The 21,531-nt window shown below is 43.6% G+C and overlaps 1 protein-coding gene across 3 annotated transcripts in view; it reads right to left on the bottom strand.

Annotated features, from left to right (window-relative positions):
• plrg1 (pleiotropic regulator 1) overlaps positions 1-21,531 on the bottom strand; it is a 50,958-nt gene that overhangs the window by 28,178 nt on the left and 1,249 nt on the right. The window contains exons 2-3 of one of the 3 annotated variants that reach the window (XM_069926679.1): positions 18,065-18,173; positions 5,194-5,300 (exon numbers count right to left, since the gene is read on the bottom strand). The exons of 1 other annotated variant lie outside the window; for it this stretch is intronic. In XM_069926679.1, the coding sequence (XP_069782780.1) occupies positions 5,194-5,240 (47 nt within the window). In that variant the 5' untranslated portion in view covers positions 5,241-5,300; positions 18,065-18,173. The remainder of the gene's footprint in view (positions 1-5,193; positions 5,301-18,064; positions 18,174-21,531) is intronic. One more of the 3 variants, XM_069926678.1, reaches the window with a different exon arrangement.

Below are 21,531 nucleotides of genomic sequence, written 5' to 3'. Positions count from 1 at the left end.
AGATCAAAGAGCCACATGTGGCTCGTGAGCCTAAGTTTGGCCACCCCTGCTCTAGATTTTGAGTGGGAAGCCCGTGGCTGCTCTAATATTCTAATTGTGTTGTATAAAAGTGCACCCTCACCAACAATATTAGTGGAAAAAGGAAATGCAGTGAAGGTGATACACGTATTAATGGCCAACATTGGAAAAGAAACTGGAAATTATTAAGCAACATGAAGATGGTGCATTTGCTGAAATAGCACGAGACAAAGGCATGAATGAATCGTCGGTTCGAATTCTAATCAAGAATAAAGATAAAATTAAAGAACATGGAATGGCAACAGCATCTTATATGACTAAAGTGATTGCAAGACGTAGAAGTTCTGCAATGGAAAATATGGAACACCTTTTAATGATCTGGATTGAAGATTGCAGCCAAAAAAAGAACTCCATTAAGTCAAATGACAATTCAAGCTAAAGTGTTATAAACCGCGTGTAACATGCAGCAATAGGCAATAAACTAGACAATGTTTAATTTTTAAAAAAATAATTTTATTTCTAACTCAAACTATAAACTTAAACTATCCTTAACACTAAGTCTATCCCCAGCTATGGACAGGTATCTATGTGTATGTGATAAACCCAAACTATTACAGTCCAGGCCAAAATCTAGAAAGTTACTTCAAAGTTCAGTCGTTCAAATTCAGTGTTGAAGTGTAGGCCTTTGAAATTTGATGCCCAGAATTAATGATGAACTGATGGGGCGACTGGAGTTGTTTCTGCTATAGACTCACAAATTCTTCTTGTGTTGCCTTTGAAGAAACATCCATCCGCACAAGCTATGGTCAAAACACTCCTGTTCCTTTTGTCGGCGAGACTTGAACTAGGCAGCCTCCACGAAGCTTCCAAGACCCTGACACCCCATCAGGTCTCTCCACGTGACCTTCACTGTTAGTCACACTCAAAATGAAGCACTTTGCTTCCCAAAAGACCCTCCTGGCATAGATCAATCCACCAAAATAGTCCAGTCAGTCACAGAGCCTGCTTTGCTCTGGATTCCACAGAATTAATGGGCACAAGAGCTGCTCCAAAAAGCTGTTTTCTCTTCAGCAGCCGAAATGGTTCTCCCTTGCAAAATCACAATGTCTTTATTAATAATATCGAATCTGGAACAGTGACAAACCTTCCCTCAGTTCTTCCAATGTATCACTGGGCTGTGACTTGTATTGTGCTTGTGTGAAATGTTAAGTGTTAACTGTGACCATTCGGTTTCTCCTATCTTTACTAACCCTTACAGTGATAATCCCATTTTACTAAAGCAGGAGCTCGTAATAACAGCAACAACCCTCTGTTGGACATTAAAATAAAATGGAAATGAAGGGGAAGCCACTGGAACTTCAAAAATCGCACGAAGTTCGAATTACTGGCAAATGTGCGAGTGCTGATAACCTTGTCGCCTTCATGCTGAGCAAATATCTTGAATTTCATCTCCAGAGTAATTGCAAACTTTCTGAATGAACTAAAAGCAGCGATTGACCACGGAGGATACAAAGGTGAGCAAATTTTTCATGTTGGCAAAACTGGATTATTTTGGAAAAGGCCTATATTGTCAGTAGGCTAAGCTCCATCCAATTTGATCTTCCATCCACCATATCATCAAGTGGCCCAGCTCTTTTCTTTGTGGTGATGGTGGAATTTACTAATTCTGACCATTTCACTGCATCACTGATTCGCCTCTTATCCTTTAAGATGGCCGAAATCGTCAATTGCAAGTCCTAACTCGCGTGCTCAACCCATTACCACCTTGTCGCCTTCATGCTGAGCAAATATCTTGAATTTCATCTCCAGAGTAATTGCTTTCCTCCTCTTCTTTATACCAGAAGCAGGAGACACACATGGGCATTTGGTAGACATGATGGGGTGTGTCTACTCACCAAAAGCAGGAGACACCCGTAGACATTTAGTCGACATTGGTTGTTTATAGTGCACTCATTCGGATGATCGCTAGAGATTGCGAGTGTGGTTGAGTCAGCATTGCGAGAGAGTATGCTGTACGGTACTCTCGCGCGATGCTGCCATTGCCCAGCATCATGAAAGAGTAGCGTACTCCATATCGCAAGCACAGGAACAGATCGGAATTCGAAAATGAAATTATGGACTTGAACCACCGTAACTTCGATAAATTGTAAGTCGGATGGTCGTAAGTAGGTACATTAAAGTACAATGCAGTAATGCGTTGAACAGTGCGGTTGTCCATAACACTGAACTTTTTTTAGGAACGTATTAACCATGTTATACAAGGTATCCCTGTACCAGCCATTCTGTGACATCCCCAAACTTGTTAATCATGCATCTGTACATGGACTTTGCCAAGGCCTTTGACAATGTCCTGGATGGCAGATTCGTCTGGAAGGTTAAATTACAAGGAATCCAAGGAGAGCTGGCCTGCTGGATTCAAAACTGGTTTATAGGATGAAGGCAGAGGGTCTCGTAGTAGGATGCTATTCTGCTTGGAGGCCTGTGACCAGTGGTGTGCTGCAGGGGTCAGTCCTGGATTCACTGCTGTTTTGTCATCTATAATTAACAATTTGGATGACAATGTAGTTAACTTGATTAGTAAATCTGCAGATGACACAATTGTCAAGAGTAAATTGCTAGTCCAGTGAACAATGAGGAAAGATATCCAAGTTAAGAACAGGATCTCAAGTTGGGTAGGTGAGCCAAGGAATAGCAAATGGAATTCTGACAAGTGTGAGTTGTTGCACTTTGATAAGTCAACCCAGGGAAAGACTTGCACTGTGAATGAAAGGACTTTGCAGTGGAGTCCAGAGGATACAGGATCAAAGTGGTGACTTTACTGGGCTTGATACAGATACAAAATTCGTGATTCCATTTTAGAAGGTGTTGGTGAGACCCCACTTAAAAGTATTGAGATATTTATGGTTGCCCAACAAAACGAGGGACATCAATAAATTAGAAAGGTGCTGATAAGATTCACCAGGATGTTGATGTGAATGGAGAGTTTGATTATAGAGAAGATGAATGGGCTGTTTTTTTCTCTTCAGAGTGAAGGAGGCTGAGGACTGACCTGATAGAGGTTTACAAACCTTTGAGGGGCGTGGATAAAGTGAATGACCCCAGTCTTTTTCCCCGGGGTAGAGGATACTAGAACTAGAAGGTGAAGGTTTAGGGTGAGAGGGGAAAAATTTAGGAAGGACCGAGGATAGTCTGCATCTGAAATGAGTGGCCAGAGGAAATTATAAAAGCAAGCACAATAACAACATTCAAAGGACATTTGGACAGATTATAGATAAAAGAACATCGGAGGGATACAGATCAAGTACAGGCAAATGGGATTAGCTCAGGGTACTATGTCTGTTGGCATGGACTAATTGGGCCAAGGTGCCTATTCTATTAAGTATGATTCCTTAAATCTATTTTACAATGCTATACAATTCAGCAATGAACACAGCAAATGATGGATCTTATTTCAGCTGCACATAAACGAATTGATTTTAGATTTAATACCATGATTTTGATTGTTATTTTCAGTATCTTTTGCGTCACATCTTCTATAGGATTTATTTAAAATTTCGCAAGGAATTGAAAACTCTGTCATGTAAACTGAGATCAGAAGAGATCAACAAATAATTGGCAATATTAACTCGAATATGGTTTGCACAAATGTTTATAGTACACTACCCTGTATCTGAAACACTTGGGACCAGACGTCTTTGGGGTTTTATTTAGGTTTTTAGGACATCAGCGGATAAACAACAACAAACAGCAGGCTTTTTCAGCACCGACATGATGCCACAAGTGGAAAATTCACATGAAATAATGTTTAGTACTTACCAAAAAAAAAAACTGCTTACAAAGGATGATAAATAAAGTACCAAACACTGGAAATTCTCCTCGTTGGCTTTTTCAAATGTTTCCTCCAATGTCAACTGCCTCATTAACAATGGTTTTTGCCTTTTGCTGCCACCAGTCCCCAACACCTCCTCTCCGCCATCACTGGTTCTGACACCTCCCCACTGCCTCCTCTGGTCCCCACTCCTACCCGGGAGCTAGAGGTGATTTCTTCGATGTGGAGAGCACCGCACCCAATGTTGAGAATGCAACTGATGCAGCTCTGTGTGGCATAATCCCATCCAGATGCAAAGATTTCAGGTTGTTTTTTTAAACTGACATTGCAATCAAAGTGGCACCAATAGAGCGTCAGAGCCCCACATGGGCAATTAGTTTTTGGATCTTCGGACACTGGTTTCAGTAAACTACATTAAAGAGAAACAGATGTTTTGACACAGACTATAAGGGCTGAATGGCCTGTTTTCTGTGCTGTAATGTTTTATGGTTCTAATACCACATTGAATACAGCAGATGAACAGGCCCTTTGGCCCAACAACTGCACTGAAAACGACACAACATTAAAGTAAAACTCTTCTGCCTCAACATCCATCCATTCTATATATTTTGAGGTGTCTACCCAACAGCCTTAAATGCTGCTATTGTTTTTGCTTTCAGCTCTACTTCTTCAGCCCATTCCAGCCACCCAGAACTCTCTAATAAAACTCTTCCCCCCCCCCCAAATCGCCCCCTCACCCAAAATGCATGGCTGCTTATATTTGAAATTTTATCTCTCAGATAAAGAATCAGACAGACTCTCACCTTATCTGTGCCTCATGTAACGTTCTCCCCTTTCATCTCTGATGTTCCAGAGAAAACAAGCCAAAATTATCCAATATCTGGGGGTAAATCTTTTCTGTACCCATTTCCAAAGTCTGTACACCCTTCCTGCCATGGAGTGCCAAAACTCCCTATGTAACTTTGATGAAGGTTTCAAGCCTGAAACATTGGTTCTGCATCTTTATCTTTGCTATATAAAGTACACTGTTTGGCCTGCTGAGTTTCACCAACATTGTGTTTTTACTTCAATTCCAGAGTCTGCAGACCTTCGTGTTTCACTCATGACCATCTTACTCAACACACCGACTAATCAAAATAAGCCTGCCATACATCTTTATCACCATATCCATTTGCATTGCCATTTTTAGAAAGCTAAAGGTCCAGACTCCCAGATCCTTTTGTACATCATGACAATTTCCACATCGACACGCCAACATTGCAGTCAAGAACATTGTGTCATGGAAATGCACTCAAGCTCCAAGAAGATATACTTTACTTTTAGAAATAAAGAATGCAAGCACTTACCTTTTCTCATCTACTGCAATAGGCTTGGCATGATCACTAACAAACATGTCATGGGTTCTTTTTAGAGATCTGAATACCAGTGTGTGGACTGAGTGTTTCTGCACCTCCTGACAAATAACAAAAATAAACTGCTTCAAGTGATATTTCACAAATAAAAGTGAAGTATGACATAATATTTGAGCACAAATTTAATGCAAACACAAATGCAAAAATACAAGATGCCTTGTCAAATAAATTTTTTAGTTGTAACATTAAGTGACATAAATGTTCTTTTATTTCTGGATCCATCATCAAAACTAGTAACAGGCCCAATGTGGCACGTTTGGACAGTTTCCAAGAGTAGCCAAACCCAACTCAAAAAACCTTTCCAAATTGTGATCTCAAGTTCAATGAAAACAATATTCCCATGCTGGTTTTAATGGCTAAAGTATTCTGAAGTATTGAAATCCCTTCAAAACTATTAAAGCATCGCCTGCTGGAATTCTTCTGACAGTTTGGCCGCCTTCCCTTGATTAAAAATCCTCATTTTCCATTCTGCCCATTTCCCTCTTCAGAATCAGTCACACAGCACAGAACAGACCTTTTGGCCCACCTCATGAGTGCTGACCAAGTTGACATTCTGGGCTAGTCCCATTTGCCTGCATTTGGTCCATACCCTTCTAATGTCTTCATATCCATTCACCAGCACAATTGTCTTTGGAATGTCAACATTATAGGCAGTTCTATAGTTTTCTCTGATAGTTCATCCCAGATACAGACCATCTTCTGAACGAAAAAGTTACTTTTCAGGTCCCTCTTCAATCTCTCACCTTAAACTTAGATGTTCCAGAATAGTCTACCCTGGAAAAGACTGAGCATTCATTTTATCACTGTCATCCCTGAGCCTCCTACACTCTAGAGCAGGGGTGAATAGCTCGTGAGCTACAAGCAGCTTTTTGACAAGTAATGTGCAGTTCACGGAAATATGTTTGCTGGAGGAAATACCAGCACTTTGAAGCCACCCCGAGACAAAAATCCCTGCAGCTAGGCCAAGTGATCCCAGGACAGTCATAGTCCAGGCTGCATGGCAAGAAGAGGAAAGGGGGAGTGGGCACTGGAGGAATGGCCCCTGCAGGGGAGCAGAGCAAGCAGCACGGAGTCTGGTTCTCCTCAGTCAGGCTGGTCCACACCAAAGCAGGGTGCTGCCAATGTGTGCGGTAGGAGGGTCAAGCAAAGCTGAGGGTCTTCTGCAAGGAGCAGCTGCAGAGGGGCTGGGCCAGGAGATCTCTGATGAGGCATGGCCTGACCCAGAGGTGGGGTGTCTGCCCAGGCACTCTGCCCGTGGGTGGGGAGATGACACCGCCAGCAACTGGGAATAGGGGAGTGGAGGACGGGACAGGGAGGAACAGAGCCATGAGCCCTCTGGCCTCCCTGCCACTGGAGGAAACTTTGCATCGAGTTGCTTCCCACATCTGGATGCTCCAATGGTGCAGACTAGTGGCAGCAATGTTCCTGAAGAGAACACATCAGAAACAGGAGCAGGAGTTATCCATCAGGCACATCAAGCCTGCTCCCACATTTAGTGAGATCACAGCTGATCTGGCCATGTACCAAGCTCCACCATTCTTCCATAACCCTCAATTCCCCTACGAAGCAATCCTACTGTATCTTAAATATATTTAATGAAGCAGCCTCTACTGCTTACTTAGGTAGATATTTCCACAGAAAATCAGTCAGGGTTTTGAAAATATTTGGTATGTACAGTACATGTGCACTTTTTGATTAATGAATCTGTTACAAATTAGAAGTTTAAAAACTACATACATAAATAAATATCATTAAGTGCATGTATTTCTTAATATTTATATAATATTTTTGTAATGAAATATGTATGCAAGAGTAAAAATGTATATGTAATATTTTTTCATGTCTTGTAGCTCTCAAACATTTGAAGTTTATCTTATGTGCCTCTTACATTAAGCAAGTTTTACCACCCCTGCTCTAGGGAATAAATACACAGAATAAAGAACTTTCCCTTCAATCCAGGCAACATCCTGATGGATCTGTGGATCTCTTGTGCACCCCTTCCAACTTTTTTTAATCCTTTCTTTGGCAACAGAACCAGAAAAAAAAATCTTAAGAAAGAAATAAATTAGAAAGGCTAAAAGTAGATGAAGCTGTTTTGGCAGGCAAGTTATCCAAAGGGTTTCTGTTGGTACATTAAAAGTAAAAGAATAGCAAGGGATAAAATTGGACCCCTTGAAGATGAGGGGGGTAGGGTCCGTGAGAAGTCAGAGGAGATGGGAGAAATTTTAAACTTTTTTTCTTCTTCAGTATTCACTAAGGAAAAGAATATTGAGCCAGATGAAGTGATGTGGTAGGAAGGTCATGGATGATATAAAGATTAATGAGGAGGTACTGTTGGCTATATTAAAAAAGATCAAGGTGGATAAATCTCCAGGTCCTGACAAAATATTCCCTAGGACCCTGAAACAAATAGTGGGGGCGTTGACAGAAATATTCAAAATGTTACTGGCCATGAGGGAAGTGCCAGTGGACTGGAGGGTGGCTCATGCAGTTTTGCTGTTCAAAAAAGGATCCAAAAGTAAAGCTGGTAATTATAGACCTGTATGTCTGATGTCAGTGGTGGGTAAATTAATGGAAAGTGTTCTTAGAGATGGTATATACAACTATTTGGATAGACAGGGATTGATTTGTAGTAGTCAGTGTGGTTTTGTATAGGATTCTCCTAAATAGAATAATACCTAGTGTCGCCGAGAATATTCTCCCAGAGTCACAGTGCGGCTTTCGCGCAAACAGAGGAACAACTGACATGGTCTTTGCCCTCAGACAGCTCCAAGAAAAGTGCAGAGAACAAAACAAAGAACTCTACATCACCTTTGTTGACCTCACCAAAGCCTTCGACACCGTGAGCAGGAAAAGGCTTTGGCAAATACTAGAGCGCATCGGATGCCCCCCAAAGTTCCTCAACATGGTTATCCAACTGCACGAAAACCAACAAGGTCGGGTCAGATACAGCAATGAGCTCTCTGAACCCTTCTCCATTAACAATGGCGTGAAGCAAGGCTGTGTTCTCGCACCAACCCTCTTTTCAATCTTCTTCAGCATGATGCTGAACCAAGCCATGTAAGACCTCAACAATGAAGACGCTGTTTACATCTGGTACCGCACAGATGGCAGTCTCTTCAATCTGAGGCGCCTGCAAGCTCACACCAAGACACAAGAGAAACTTGTCCGTGATCTACTCTTTGCAGACGATGCCGCTTTAGTTGCCCATTCAGAGCCAGCTCTTCAGCGCTTGACGTCCTGTTTTGCGGAAACTGCCAAAATGTTTGGCCTGGAAGTCAGCCTGAAGAAAACTGAGGTCCTCCATCAGCCAGCTCCCCACCATGACTACCAGCCCCCCCACATCTCCGTCGGGCACACAAAACTCAAAACGGTCAACCAGTTTACCTATCTCGGCTGCACCATTTCATCAGATGCAAGGATCGACAACGAGATAGACAACAGACTCGCCAAGGCAAATAGCGCCTTTGGAAGACTACACAAAAGAGTCTAGAAAAACAACCAACTGAAAAACCTCACAAAGATAAGCGTATACAGAGCCGTTGTCATACCCACACTCCTGTTCGGCTCTGAATCATGGGTCCTCTACCAGCATCACCTACGGCTCCTAGAACGCTTCCACCAGCGTTGTCTCCGCTCCATCCTCAATACTCATTGGAGCGCTTTCATCCCTAACGTCGAAGTACTCAAGATGGTAGAGGTCGACAGCATCGAGTCCACGCTGCTGAAGATCCAGCTGCGCTGGGTGGGTCACGTCTCCAGAATGGAGGACCATCGCCTTCCCAAGATCGTGTTATATGGCGAGCTCTCCACTGGCCACCGTGACAGAGGTGCACCAAAGAAAAGGTACAAGGACTGCCTAAAGAAATCTCTTGGTGCCTGCCACATTGACCACCGCCAGTGGGCTGATATCGCCTCAAACCGTGCATCTTGGCGCCTCACAGTTCGGCAGGCAGCAACCTCCTTTGAAGAAGACCGCAGAGCCCACCTCACTGACAAAAGGCAAAGGAGGAAAAACCCAACACCCAACCCCAACCAACCAATTTTCCCCTGCAACCGCGTCTGCCTGTCCCGCATCGGACTTGTCAGCCACAAACGAGCCTGCAGCTGACGTGGACATTTACCCCCTCCATAATTCTTCTTCCGCGAAGCCAAGCCAAAGAGAAGAAAAGAGAGATAATGCTTAGCAAATCTTAAGACTTTTTCAAGGAGGTTACTGAGTTTTTCAAGGATGTTACTGAAAAGGCTGTGGATTATGTTTATTAGGACTTCAGTAAGGCTTTTGACAAGGTTCCCCATAAGAGGTTGGTAAGGAAAGTGGAAGCATTAAGTATTAACGATGAAGTCATGAAATGGATTCAACAATGGTTGGATGGGAGATGCCAGAGAGTGGTGGTGGAAAATTGTTTGTTGAATTGGAGGCCGGTGATGAGTGGAGTACCTCAGGGATCGGTACTGGGTCCACTGCTGTTTGTCATATATATTAACGATCTAGATGATAGGGTGGCAAATTGGATTAGTAAATTTGCAGATGATACAAAGGTTGATAGTGTTGTGGACAGTGAGGAAGATTATCTTATAGGGTGATATCGGACAGTTAAAAGAGTGATCTGAAAGATGGCAGATGGAGATTCATAATGATAAATGTGAGGTGTTACATTTTGGTAAAACTAATGAAAATAGGTCATACAAGTTGAGGAGTGCAGTGGAACAAAGGTATTTAGGAGTCATGATACATAATTCCCTGAAAGTTGAATCACATGTGGATAGGGTGGAGAAGAAGGAATTTAGTATGTTAGCTTTCATAAATCAGTGTACAGGAAGGATATAAACAGAATAGAGAGAGTGCAGAGGAGGATAACAAGAATGTTGCCAGGGTTCAGGGTTTGAGTTACAGGGAAAGGTTGAACAGGTTGGGACTTCATTCCCTGGAGTGTAGAAGATCGAGGGGTGATTTGATAGAGGCATTCAAAATTATAAGGGGGTCAGACAGAGTCAATGTGGATAGGCTTTTTCCACTGAGAGTGGTGGTGGGGGGGGGGGAAAGAAGAGATTCAAATAAGAGGCATGAATTAAGAGTAAAAGAGGAAAAATTTAGGGGAAACGAGCTGGAATTTCTTCATGCAGATGGTTGTGGGGGTGTGAAATGAACTTCTGGCAGAGGTGACAGAAGCAAGATAATGTTAACATTTAAGGAAAAGTTGGATGAGAGAGGTATTGAGGGTTAAGGGTTAAATGCGAGCCAGTGGGACGAGGTGGAAGAAATTGTTCGGCATGGACTAGAAGGGCTGAACTGACCCATTTCTGTGCTGTAAATGGTTATACGGTTAAAAGAAAGACTCACCCCAAAGAAAAAACACCACATGGTATTTTTGTTCATGTTCATCTAAAAAGCTGGCTGGACAAAGCTGGAATCAAATTACTGTTGCAGAAAATATGGCGAAGGTGTCCCGGTGGACTCTTTATATAAAAAAACCCTGCACTTCTGGGCAAGGATCAATTCAGGGCACACAGCAAAGATGTTTAAAAAGGTGTGTGAACTGAAAATCCAGATGGCTGGTATTTCTGGTGGTCTTACGAGCCAATTGCAGCCGTTATATATGTGTATAAACAAGCCATTTAAAAATAGCATGAGGGAACACTAGAATGAATAGATGGGAGAAAAGGAGCATGGCACTAACACAAGGAGGAAGAATGAAATGTCCCACCATTAGTGTGTGAGTGGGTGAAGACTTCTTAGGACACTGTAAGAGCTGGAATTATTGTTAAGACTTAAGAAGTGTGGAATTAGTAATGCCCTTGATGGTTCTGGGCATGATGCATTATTTAAAGGCAGTGATACCAACAGTATTGATGCTAAGTTTACAGGCTTTGACATTATTTTCCTCTTTCTCAACCCTAACACCCTGTTCCCTTCTACCCTAATCTCTATACTCACATTCTGATTCCTACCTCCTTACTAAACTAATTGAAACCGTCCCCAACACAACTCTAGCAAACCTGCCTGCCAGGATATTGGTTCCCCTCCAGTTCAGGTGCAGCCAGTCCTTTTTGTAGAGGTCAGTCTTTCTACATAAGGGACCACAATGGATCCACAAATCTGAACTGTTGCTCCCTGTACGAAATTTTCAGCCACACATTCATCTGTCACCACTTCCTGTTCCTACCCTCTCTAGTGCACGGCACAGCCAGCAATCCTCAGGATGGCAGGACCCTTGAGGTCCTGTTTTTTAACTTCTATCCTAACTCCCTGAATTCCCACAAGGTCTCATCCCTATTCCAATGTCATTGGTCCCCACATGGACTACAACATCTGGCTGCTCACCTTCCCCCCCTCCAGAATGCTATGAACTCTATCAGAGACATCCCTGACCCTCACACCTGGGAGGCAACATGCCATGCAGGAGCCTCAATCTCATTCACAGAACCTTCTAATCACTTGTCTTTTTAATTTTTTCACTATGAGTCACTCAATAACATCCACAAAGGATCATCAACAATATATACATAGTGACATTTTTTCTTTTCCCCCCACTTCCTCTCTCCCCTTCCCCACCCTCATCAAAAATCAATAAATGGTAAAACACTTAAAACAAAGAAATAACCAAAAAAAGAAAACGTTGTATCATCTACTTTCACATATTTAAATCTTATTGTGCTCATAATTATGTCATTTTAAGAGATGGAGATTTGTGGTCGGGATTCTCCAACATATTTTATGTCTAGTTCCCAAATTGGTTCAAATAATGTACACTTGTCTTTCAGATTCTATGTAATTTTTTCTAATGGAATACACTTGTTTATTTCTGTATACCACAGTTATATTTTAAGGCTTGTTTCCAATTTCCAGGTTGTCATAATACATTTTTTGGCTACTGATAGCACTCTCATAATAAACTTTGAGCGTTCCGGCTCTACGTTCACGCTGGACATTGGCGGCATGTGGGAGCTGTTTACCATGGACAAGCTGAAGCCAGCGCACCTTGATCCCACTGAGCCCGTGGTCGTAGCCCAGCCCAAGAAGCGAGGCCGTCTGGCGAAAAAGGACATTGGCGCCAGTTCTGGGGGGGGGCCTGTGTGGTAGCTCACCACTAGGCAGGCGAACCGGCCTCAAGCCATGCAGCAGGGCAGCCAGCTAAAATGGTGCCGTCAGGGGTTTCCCCTTCCTCCCACACAGGGCTCAGAAGCTCGCGGTGGGGGACCATGTGACGCCCAGGTGACGTCAGCGCCCTCCAGCGCAGTTCTCAGCCAGGTCCGGGCTGAGAGTATAAGTGCAGCCCAGCAGCCTACAATAAACTAGTCTGCTCACTGAGCTCAACCTGTCTGGTTGTGTGTGTTCTTGCAGGAGCAGAGTAGCTGCCGCTACAGGTTCATAATTTAATTTGTATAAATGTTTTAGGTTGTTTATCTATTTGGATACCAAGGTAACGTATCGCATGTGATTGCCATTTGAAAAAGGTATTTTTTTAAAATTCTGAATAATCAATTTTGTTTATTGGCATCACTTCACTTTTATTAGTGTTAATCTTGTACCTGATATCTCTCCATATTCTTTCAGTTTCATATGTAGTTTTTTTAATTGACTTATCTGGTTCTGTTAAATATACTATGATGTCATCTGCAAATAGGCTGATTTTATATTCTTTCTCTTTTATTTTTATTCCTTTTATCATAGTTTCTTTCCTTATCAACCCGGCGAGTAGTTCAATAACCAAAGCGAACAGTGAAGGGGATAATGGGCATCCCTGTCTTGTTGACCTGCTTCATTTAAAGTGATCAGATACATATCCATTTATTACTACCTTTGCTAGATGCCACACAAATGTTGTCACTGTTCCTGTCTCCATCATCTCCTCTGGGCCCCTTTATCTCTCAGACACCCATTAAACCTCCTCCCCTCAATTTAAATTAATGCCCTTTTATTTTGGATCCCTATCACGGGAAACAGACCCTAGCTATTCCTCAAATAATTTCATCTATCTCTATCGCCCCAGGGAAAATACACCCAGCTGATCCAACTTCTCCTTATAACAACATGCCTATGAATCTCCTCTGCACCCTCTCCAGTGTAATCATTTAGTGCCCTCCATAATGTTTGGGATAAAGACACAATTTTTCCTCTTTATTTGTCCCTATGCTCCACAGTTTAAAATCCATTCTAGATTTTATTCAAGGTTATTATATGTAAAAATCACAGCATTTGTTATACATAGCCCCCTCATTTCAGTGCACCATATTTGGGACATAGCAATGGTATGCACAGTATATTAAAGTAGTCATGTTTAGTACTTTGTTGGATATCCCTTACATGCAATGACTGCTTGAAGTCTGTGATTCAAAGACATCACCATGTGCTCTGCCAGGCCTCTACTACAGCCATCTTCAGCTCCTGCTTGTTTTGGGGACTTGTCCCCATAGGTTTTCTCTTCAGCATATGAAAGACATGCTCACTTGGATTTAAATCAGGTGACTGACTTGGCCATTCAAGAACTTTCCGTTTTTAAGCTTTGAAACACTTATTTGATGCTTTAGAAGTATGTTTGGGATCATTGTCTTGTTTTAGGATGAAGCACCGTCCATTGAGCAGATGTTTCTATACACACCAGAATTCATTTTGCTACTGGCCATCAGCAGTTACATCATCAATGAAAAGAAGTCCTCCAGTACCTGTGGCAGCCAAACATGCCCAGGCCATAACACTCCCACCACGTTTTAAAGATGAGATGGTACCCTTTGGACCTTGGTCAGTTCCTTTATACCTCCACACTTTCCTCTTGCTATCACTGGATGAGGTGGTACGCTTTGGACCTTGGTCAGTTCCTTTATACACTTAATACTCTACATCACCTTTGTTGACCTCACCAAAGCCTTTGACACCGTGAACAGGAAAGGGCTTTGGCCAATACTAGAGCGCATCGGATGCCCCCCAAAGTTCCTCAACATGGTTATCCAACTGCACGAAAACCAACAAGGTCGGGTCAGATACAGCAATGAGCTCTCTAAACCCTTCTCCATTAACAATGGCGTGAAGCAAGGCTGTGTTCTCGCACCAACCCTCTTTTCAATCTTCTTCAGCATGATGCTGAACCAAGCCATGAAAGACCTCAACAATGAAGACGCTGTTTACATCCGGTACCGCACAGATGGCAGTCTCTTCAATCTGAGGCGCCTGCAAGCTCACACCAAGACACAAGAGAAACTTGTCCGTGAACTACTCTTTGCAGACGATGCCGCTTTAGTTGCCCATTCAGAGCCAGCTCTTCAGTGCTTGACGTCCTGTTTTGCGGAAACTGCCAAAATGTTTGGCCTGGAAGTCAGCCTGAAGAAAACTGAGGTCCTCCATCAGCCAGCTCCCCACCATGACTACCAGCCCCCCCACATCTCCATCGGGCACACAAAACTCAAAACGGTCAACCAGTTTACCCATCTCGGCTGCACCATTTCATCAGATGCAAGGATCGACAACGAGATAGACAATAGACTCGCCAAGGCAAATAGCGCCTTTGAAAGACTACACAAAAGAGTCTGGAAAAACAATGAACTGAAAAACCTCACAAAGATAAGCGTATACAGAGCCGTTGTCATACCCACACTCCTGTTCGGCTCCGAATCATGGGTCCTCTACCGGCATCACTACGGCTCCTAGAACGCTTCCACCAGCGTCGTCTCCACTCCATCCTCAACATTCATTGGAGCGCCTTCATCCCTAACGTCGAAGTACTCAAGATGGCAGAGGCCGACAGCATCGAGTCCACGCTGCTGAAGATCCAGCTGCGCTGGGTGGGTCACGTCTCCAGAATGGAGGACCATCGCCTTCCCAAGATCGTGTTATATGGCGAGCTCTCCACTGGCCACCGTGACAGAGGTGCACCAAAGAAGAGGTACAAGGACTGCCTAAAGAAATCTCTTGGTGCCTGCCACATTGACCACCACCAGTGGGCTGATATCGCCTCAAACCATGCATCTTGGCGCCTCACAGTTCAGCGGGCAGCAACCTCCTTTGAAGAAGACCGCAGAGCCCACCTCACTGACAAAAGACAAAGGAGGAAAAACCCAACACCCAACCCCAATCAACCAATTTTCCCCTGCAACCGTGTCTGCCTGTCCTGCATCGGACTTGTCAGCCACAAACGAGCCTGCAGCTGACGTGGACATTTACCCCCTCCATAAATCTTCGTCCGCGAAGCCAAGCCAAAGGAGAAGATTTCTGCAGACAGTGATCATTGACACATCCACACCTGCCTCTTGAAGAGTGTCCTGATCTGTCTGACAGGCATTTGGGGATTTTTCTTCATTATGATTTGAATTCTCTGTTATCAGCAGTAGGGATCTTCCTTTGCCTTCTGGTCCCTTTGTGATTACAGAACTTATCAGTATGCTCTTTCTTCTTAACGATGTTACAAGCTGTTGATGTTGGCAATCCTAAAGTTTGAGAAATGCCTCAGTGTTTTATTCTTCTTTTTCAGGCACAGAATGGATTCTTTAACTCTCATTGCCACAATCTGGTTCTCAAGTTGAAAAATGAAAACTACAGACTCCAAAGGTGATCAAAAGCTTAGAAGCAAGCCTAGCTCTCTTATACCTGCACCAATGAAGAAATTACACATACCTGAGTGACCACAAACAGATGTTCCAAATATTATGATTATGTTGTGTTTTATGCTCCGAATCATGGGTCCTCTACTGGCATCACCTACGGCTCCTAGAACGCTTCCACCAGCGTTGTCTCCGCTCCATCCTCAACATTCATTGGAGCGACTTCATCACCAACAACGAAGTACTCGAGATGGCAGAGGCCGACAGCATCGAATCCACGCTGTTGAAGATCCAACTGCGCTGGGTAGGTCACGTCTCCAGAATGGAGGACCATCGCCTTCCCAAGATCGTGTTATATGGCGAGCTCTCCACTGGCCAGCGAGACAGAGGTGCACCAAAGAGGTACAAGGACTGCCTAAAGAAATCTCTTGGTGCCTGCCACATTGACCACCATCAATGGACTGATATTGCCTCAAACCGCACAGCTTGGTGCCTCACAGTTCGGCGGGCAGCAACCTCCTTTGAAGAAGACCGCAGAGCCCACCTCACTGACAAAAAACAAAGGAGGAAAAACCCAACACCAACGAACTAATTTTCCCTTGCAACCGCTGCAAACGTGTCTACCTGTCCCGCATCGGACTTGTCAGCCACAAACGAGCCTGCAGCTGACGTGATCATTAACCCTCCATAAATCTTCATCCGCGAAGCCAAGTCAAAGAGAAAGAAGAAGAGAGGTAAGTTTTAAAGGAAATAAATTATGGCAGGTTTTTTGTAAGTGTAGGTCACATACAAACATTTAAAAACCGATCTCATTTAAAATACAGGAGCTCTGCTCAAGCCAAACAGGCTGACTCAGAGTCCTTTTGCAAAAGCTTTGGGGAGTGCCTATAGAGACTTCTCTAATAGATTGTTGATTTGAAAAGCAACAAATAAAAGAACTCCGTTTGGAGCCGCAGTCTGTCTGAGTGTAGGTTGCTGTTCTAAGAGGGCCATGTGGTCTTACAAGCAGAGAGTGTCAAACAGGCTTTTCTCTGGGAGTAAGGGAGAGAAAGAGAAAATTCAGTTCAGCAGCAGCTGGGACTGGAACAGGACAAGCATGTGGGAAAAACCCCATTTTGAAGACGGGTTGTAAGTGATTAGTTCAGCCTGGTCAAAGCCCTTGTGGTCCATACAAGAGGAGAGGACTGGCTGTCTAATGTTTCACTTGAATTAAGGGAAATAAAAAGGAACTCTGTGATGACCTAAAAGAGGGCATTATCTAGAAAACCCTGATGGGGCAAGTTTCTTCGGCAAGACACTGACGTGGCTGATTAGAAGGAATCAGTTTGTGTCCAGCAAACAACAAATCGCTCTCTGGAAACCGACAAGAACCTTCCCGGGCAGTAACCATTTACCTTTCAAACACCAAAGCCTGGTGAACTTCATATATGTTAAATTATATGCACAGTATAAGAAATGCCTGCAACCAGTGAACTTGGAGGAGTGAGAAGTGAGATTGGACTGTGAATCAAAGAACTTTTCTAAACTTACACACACATTACATACACGTGCACTTAGAATTAGAAGGGGGTTTTGTTCAAGTAACCATTTGTCTTGGTGACTATCTAATGCTGCTGGGTTTTGGGGTCTTCTGGGCTCGAAACACTTGAAATAAGGGGACGATGCATAAAAAGTGCCATCATTTCTACATGGCCAAAGCAGAATAACCTTGAATAAAATCTAGAATGGGTACTTTAATCATGTGAATTGTTTGATTACAAATTAAAACTGTAGAGTACAGTGGCAAATAAAGGGGAAAAAAGGTATTTGTCCCAAACATTATGGAGGGCCCTGTAATGCATCATCCATGCACACATAACCCCAATTGTGGCCTGACCAACATTTTGTATGTGACATGACATCTCATCTCTTGTACACAGTGTCTTGGTCTATGTCAACAAACATCCTATGCTACTTTAATCATATTTCAGAAAACTATATTCTTGTACCCCTAGGATTCAAAAGCACTTACCAGGGCCCTGCCACTCACTGGGCATTAGTTAAACTTACACAATACATTATTTTGCACTTGTGGAGTTAAATTCCATCTGCCATTCCCTTGCATAGCTGACCTATATTCTCTTGTAAGTTTAGTCATCCTTCTTCACTGTCCACTATTCCAACAATATTGATGCCATCTGCAAACTTGCTTATCATTCTTACCCAGATCATTAATGCACACAAGCACCAGCACATCACTGGTCACAGAACTCCAATGTTAATAACAAACCTCTGATCATCCTCTGTCTTCTTTCTGGACTAGCATACTTTGCCAGATCTTGTAAAAGGCCTTGCCACAGTCCACTTACTCTCCTGCCCTCTTCAATCTCTCAGGTCACCTGTTCAAAAAATGCTCAAAATTTGTGAAACATGATTTATCACACCCACAGCCATCTTTGATCAGTGCTTGCTTTTCTAAATTCAACTAAATCCTGTGTCTCAGAATCTTATCCAATAATTTTATTATCACTGTCAAGGCTTACAAGCCCCACCCCCCCGGCTTATCTTTGCTACACATCTTAAATTAAAAAGCACATTAGCTATCCTCCAGCCCAATACACACAAGTGCAGCAGAAACTCAGCTGGTCATGCAAGATTCAAGATTCAATTTATTGCCATGTAATAAAGTGTCATATTATACAAAGTTGCTTTTGCCTGCCGTAAGGAATTTGATTTGCCATCAGCAGAAATTGCCTGAAGCACCTCTTAACAGTCACAGAGAGAAGAAAGTTTCTCAGAGTCACCGAGTGTCCCTGGATTCATTTCCAGCGTTCCCACAGCCTCTGCAGCCAGAGTCCAGTCCAAACCATTGGCAACCTTAGCTCCAGATCCAAACCTCTGATACCCTCGGCTCCTCTTGCAACCCGGTTCTGATACCTGGTACCCCCTTCAGCCAGTTTTGAGCCAGTCTTCAACAGTCAGCAGCCTGGTGTGAGTCCCTTGACTGCAGTCTCCAGCAGCCCACAGCCTCTGTGGGTTCCTCGCCTCGAGTCACCAGCAACCTGCTGCCTGTGCAGGTCTTTCAGCTGCAGAGCCCCCTCACTGGTCCACCACTGTGGTCACCATCCTGCGGTTCATCGTCTCCTCTGCTTCTCCTTCTCAGATGGGGGATAGTCTCCCTATCTCTCTGTTTTGCACCAGTCCTCTACTTCCCTGGAGTCTGCAACCCCTCGTGACTGTTGCTGTTCATAGGCACCGCCATCTTGGGCCCAGTTGCGAGATTTTAAATAAAAACTACCATCAGCTCCTTTAACAGGCTGTTCAAATCCTACACGGAGCTGATGGCAGTCGGACTGGGCAGTTGGACCCCACGGGATTGCTGCATCTCTGCTCCCTGCACTCCATGGGTCCGAACCCATGGCAGCACTGCCGTTATGGCACCTTTGGCAGCACCGCTTTTTTTCTTAATATAAACACAGCTTCTACAAGAAGTAAAAGGCAAACAACATTTTAGACATGAGCCCCTCCTCTGGATGTTACATGACCTGCTCAGTTTTTCCAGGACTTTTGTGTATTTCACTAGACCCAGCATCTGCAGATTTTCTAATTTGACTCCACTTAGCTATTCTCCAGTCTTCCAGTACCTCACCTGAGGCTAATAAAATCACTGTAATGGCCCAAGCAATTTTCTCCCTTAGTTCCTACATCACAGGATGTAATAACAGCCAAGTTTATGCTTTTCAAAGACCTCCTTCGTAGTGCCTGATACGGTCCAGTACATCACTGTTCTCACTCCTGAATTCACCAGCTTCCACTTCCTTCTCTTCAGCAAGTACAGGCAACTACTTCATTACTTCCTGAGGCTGCACAGGTACATTACCATACTGATCCTCAGGGGACCTATTATAATTACCCTTTTGCTCTTCATGTGCTTATTGATTCTCCTTTACCAGAGGTATCTTAGCTTTTTGTCCCAATTTCCTTAAATGTAGTCTTCCATCCCCTTTAAACCTCAATGGTCTTGTTGAATTCAGGCTGACTATTTCTGACATCATCACCCTTTTCCTGACCAATGGCTCAGTATCCCTCAACATCAAGCTCCTGATGAACTCATTCTACCTTAATTTAAAATTTCCCGCTTGCCAGTCATCCTTTTACCCACAGCCTCTATCCAGCAGCCCCCCTCCAGTTCAAGTGCAACTGATCCTTCTTGTCCAAGCCATCTCTGCCCAGAAAAAAATCCTAATGGGTGACACAGCTGAAACCCTCCTGCCTCGTATCAGCTCTTCAGCCTTGCATTTGTTTTGCTTTCCCTTCATATTCCAACTTTCATAACCCAAGATTACAAACCTAGAGGTTTTTTTTGACCCAGGTCAGATGATTCACTTTGTAAGACCACTTTGTAAGACCTCATCACAAAGTTGTTAGCACCGAGGTGGAGGACCACCTCTAGTTGCTCATCCACCACTTACACAATGCTGAAACACCAACTATGGCAGGGAGTACAGGCCATTAAAGCCTACAGAGTGAGGGTGAACACTATAGATGGCTGTGATGCTTCATTACTCGATGAGCTGAACACCTTCTATGCCCTCTTTAAGAAGAACCAAACATACCGACTAGAATCCCTGAAAAACCTGAAGATCCTGTGATATCGGTCTCTGAGGGCGATATCTGAACATCATTCAAGAGGGTAAACCCTCGCAAAGTGTCAGGTCCTAACAGCGTACCTGTCAGGGAACTGAAAATCTGTGCCAACCAACTAGCCGGAGGCATTCATGGACATTTCAAACCTCTCATCGCTGCAGAGAGGTTCCCACCTGCTTCAAAGGGGCATCAATCATCACAATACCCAGGAATAGTAGTGTGAGCTACCTCAACAACTACTGCCCAGTAGCACTAACAGTAGTTTAACTCAGTGGTTCTCAACCTTTTTCTTCCCACTCTTACCACTTTAAGTATTCCCTATCCCAGGGTGATCAGTGATAAGTAAGGAATTGCTTAAGGTGGGATGTGGGTGGAAAGAAGAAGTTTGAAAACCACTGTTTTAATTGTTCTATTGGACTAGTTATGTGCACGGTTTCATAACTCCAAAGGAAATGAGCCCATGACAATTTTTCTCCAGCAAAATATTTCAGTAACAATTGGGTCCAGAGCAGTGATTCTCAACCTTCCCTTGTTATGTGAGTGGAAAGAAAAAGGTTGAGAACCACTAACTTCTACTGTGATGAAATGGTTTGAGAGCCTGGTCACGGCTAGAATTAACACGTATCTAAGCAAATATCTGGACCCGCTGCAATTCGCCTATTGTCACTATTGCTGGCTCTCCACTCAGCTCTGGAGAACTTCAAAAACAGCAACTCATACATACGGCTGCCCTTCAGACTACAACTCTACCTCCAACAACATTCTTCCCTCAGTGCTGCTCAAGAAGCTACAAACTCTAGGCCTCTGTACTGGATCCTTGACTTTCTCATTGTAAGACCACAGTCAGTAAGAATTGGAAACAACGTCTCCTCCTCACTGATTATTAACACAGGCACACCCCAAGGATGTGTGCTCAGCCCATTGCTCTACTCATTATACACCCATACCTGTGTGGCCAGGCACAATGCTATCTACAAGTTTGCTGATGACACCACAGTCATCACCAGAATCACAAAGGGCAATGAGAAAGCAAACAGGAGGGAAGATGGATCAGCTCGTTGAATGGTGAAATTAGAACAACCTTGTGCTCAACGTCAGCAAAACCAAGGA

The sequence above is a fragment of the Narcine bancroftii genome, chromosome 3 (assembly GCF_036971445.1).
Source record: "Narcine bancroftii isolate sNarBan1 chromosome 3, sNarBan1.hap1, whole genome shotgun sequence".
NCBI classification, from domain to species: Eukaryota; Metazoa; Chordata; class Chondrichthyes; order Torpediniformes; family Narcinidae; genus Narcine; species Narcine bancroftii.
The sequence above is the reverse complement of the archived record's forward strand: the minus strand, read 5'-3'. Positions and strand labels throughout refer to the sequence as shown.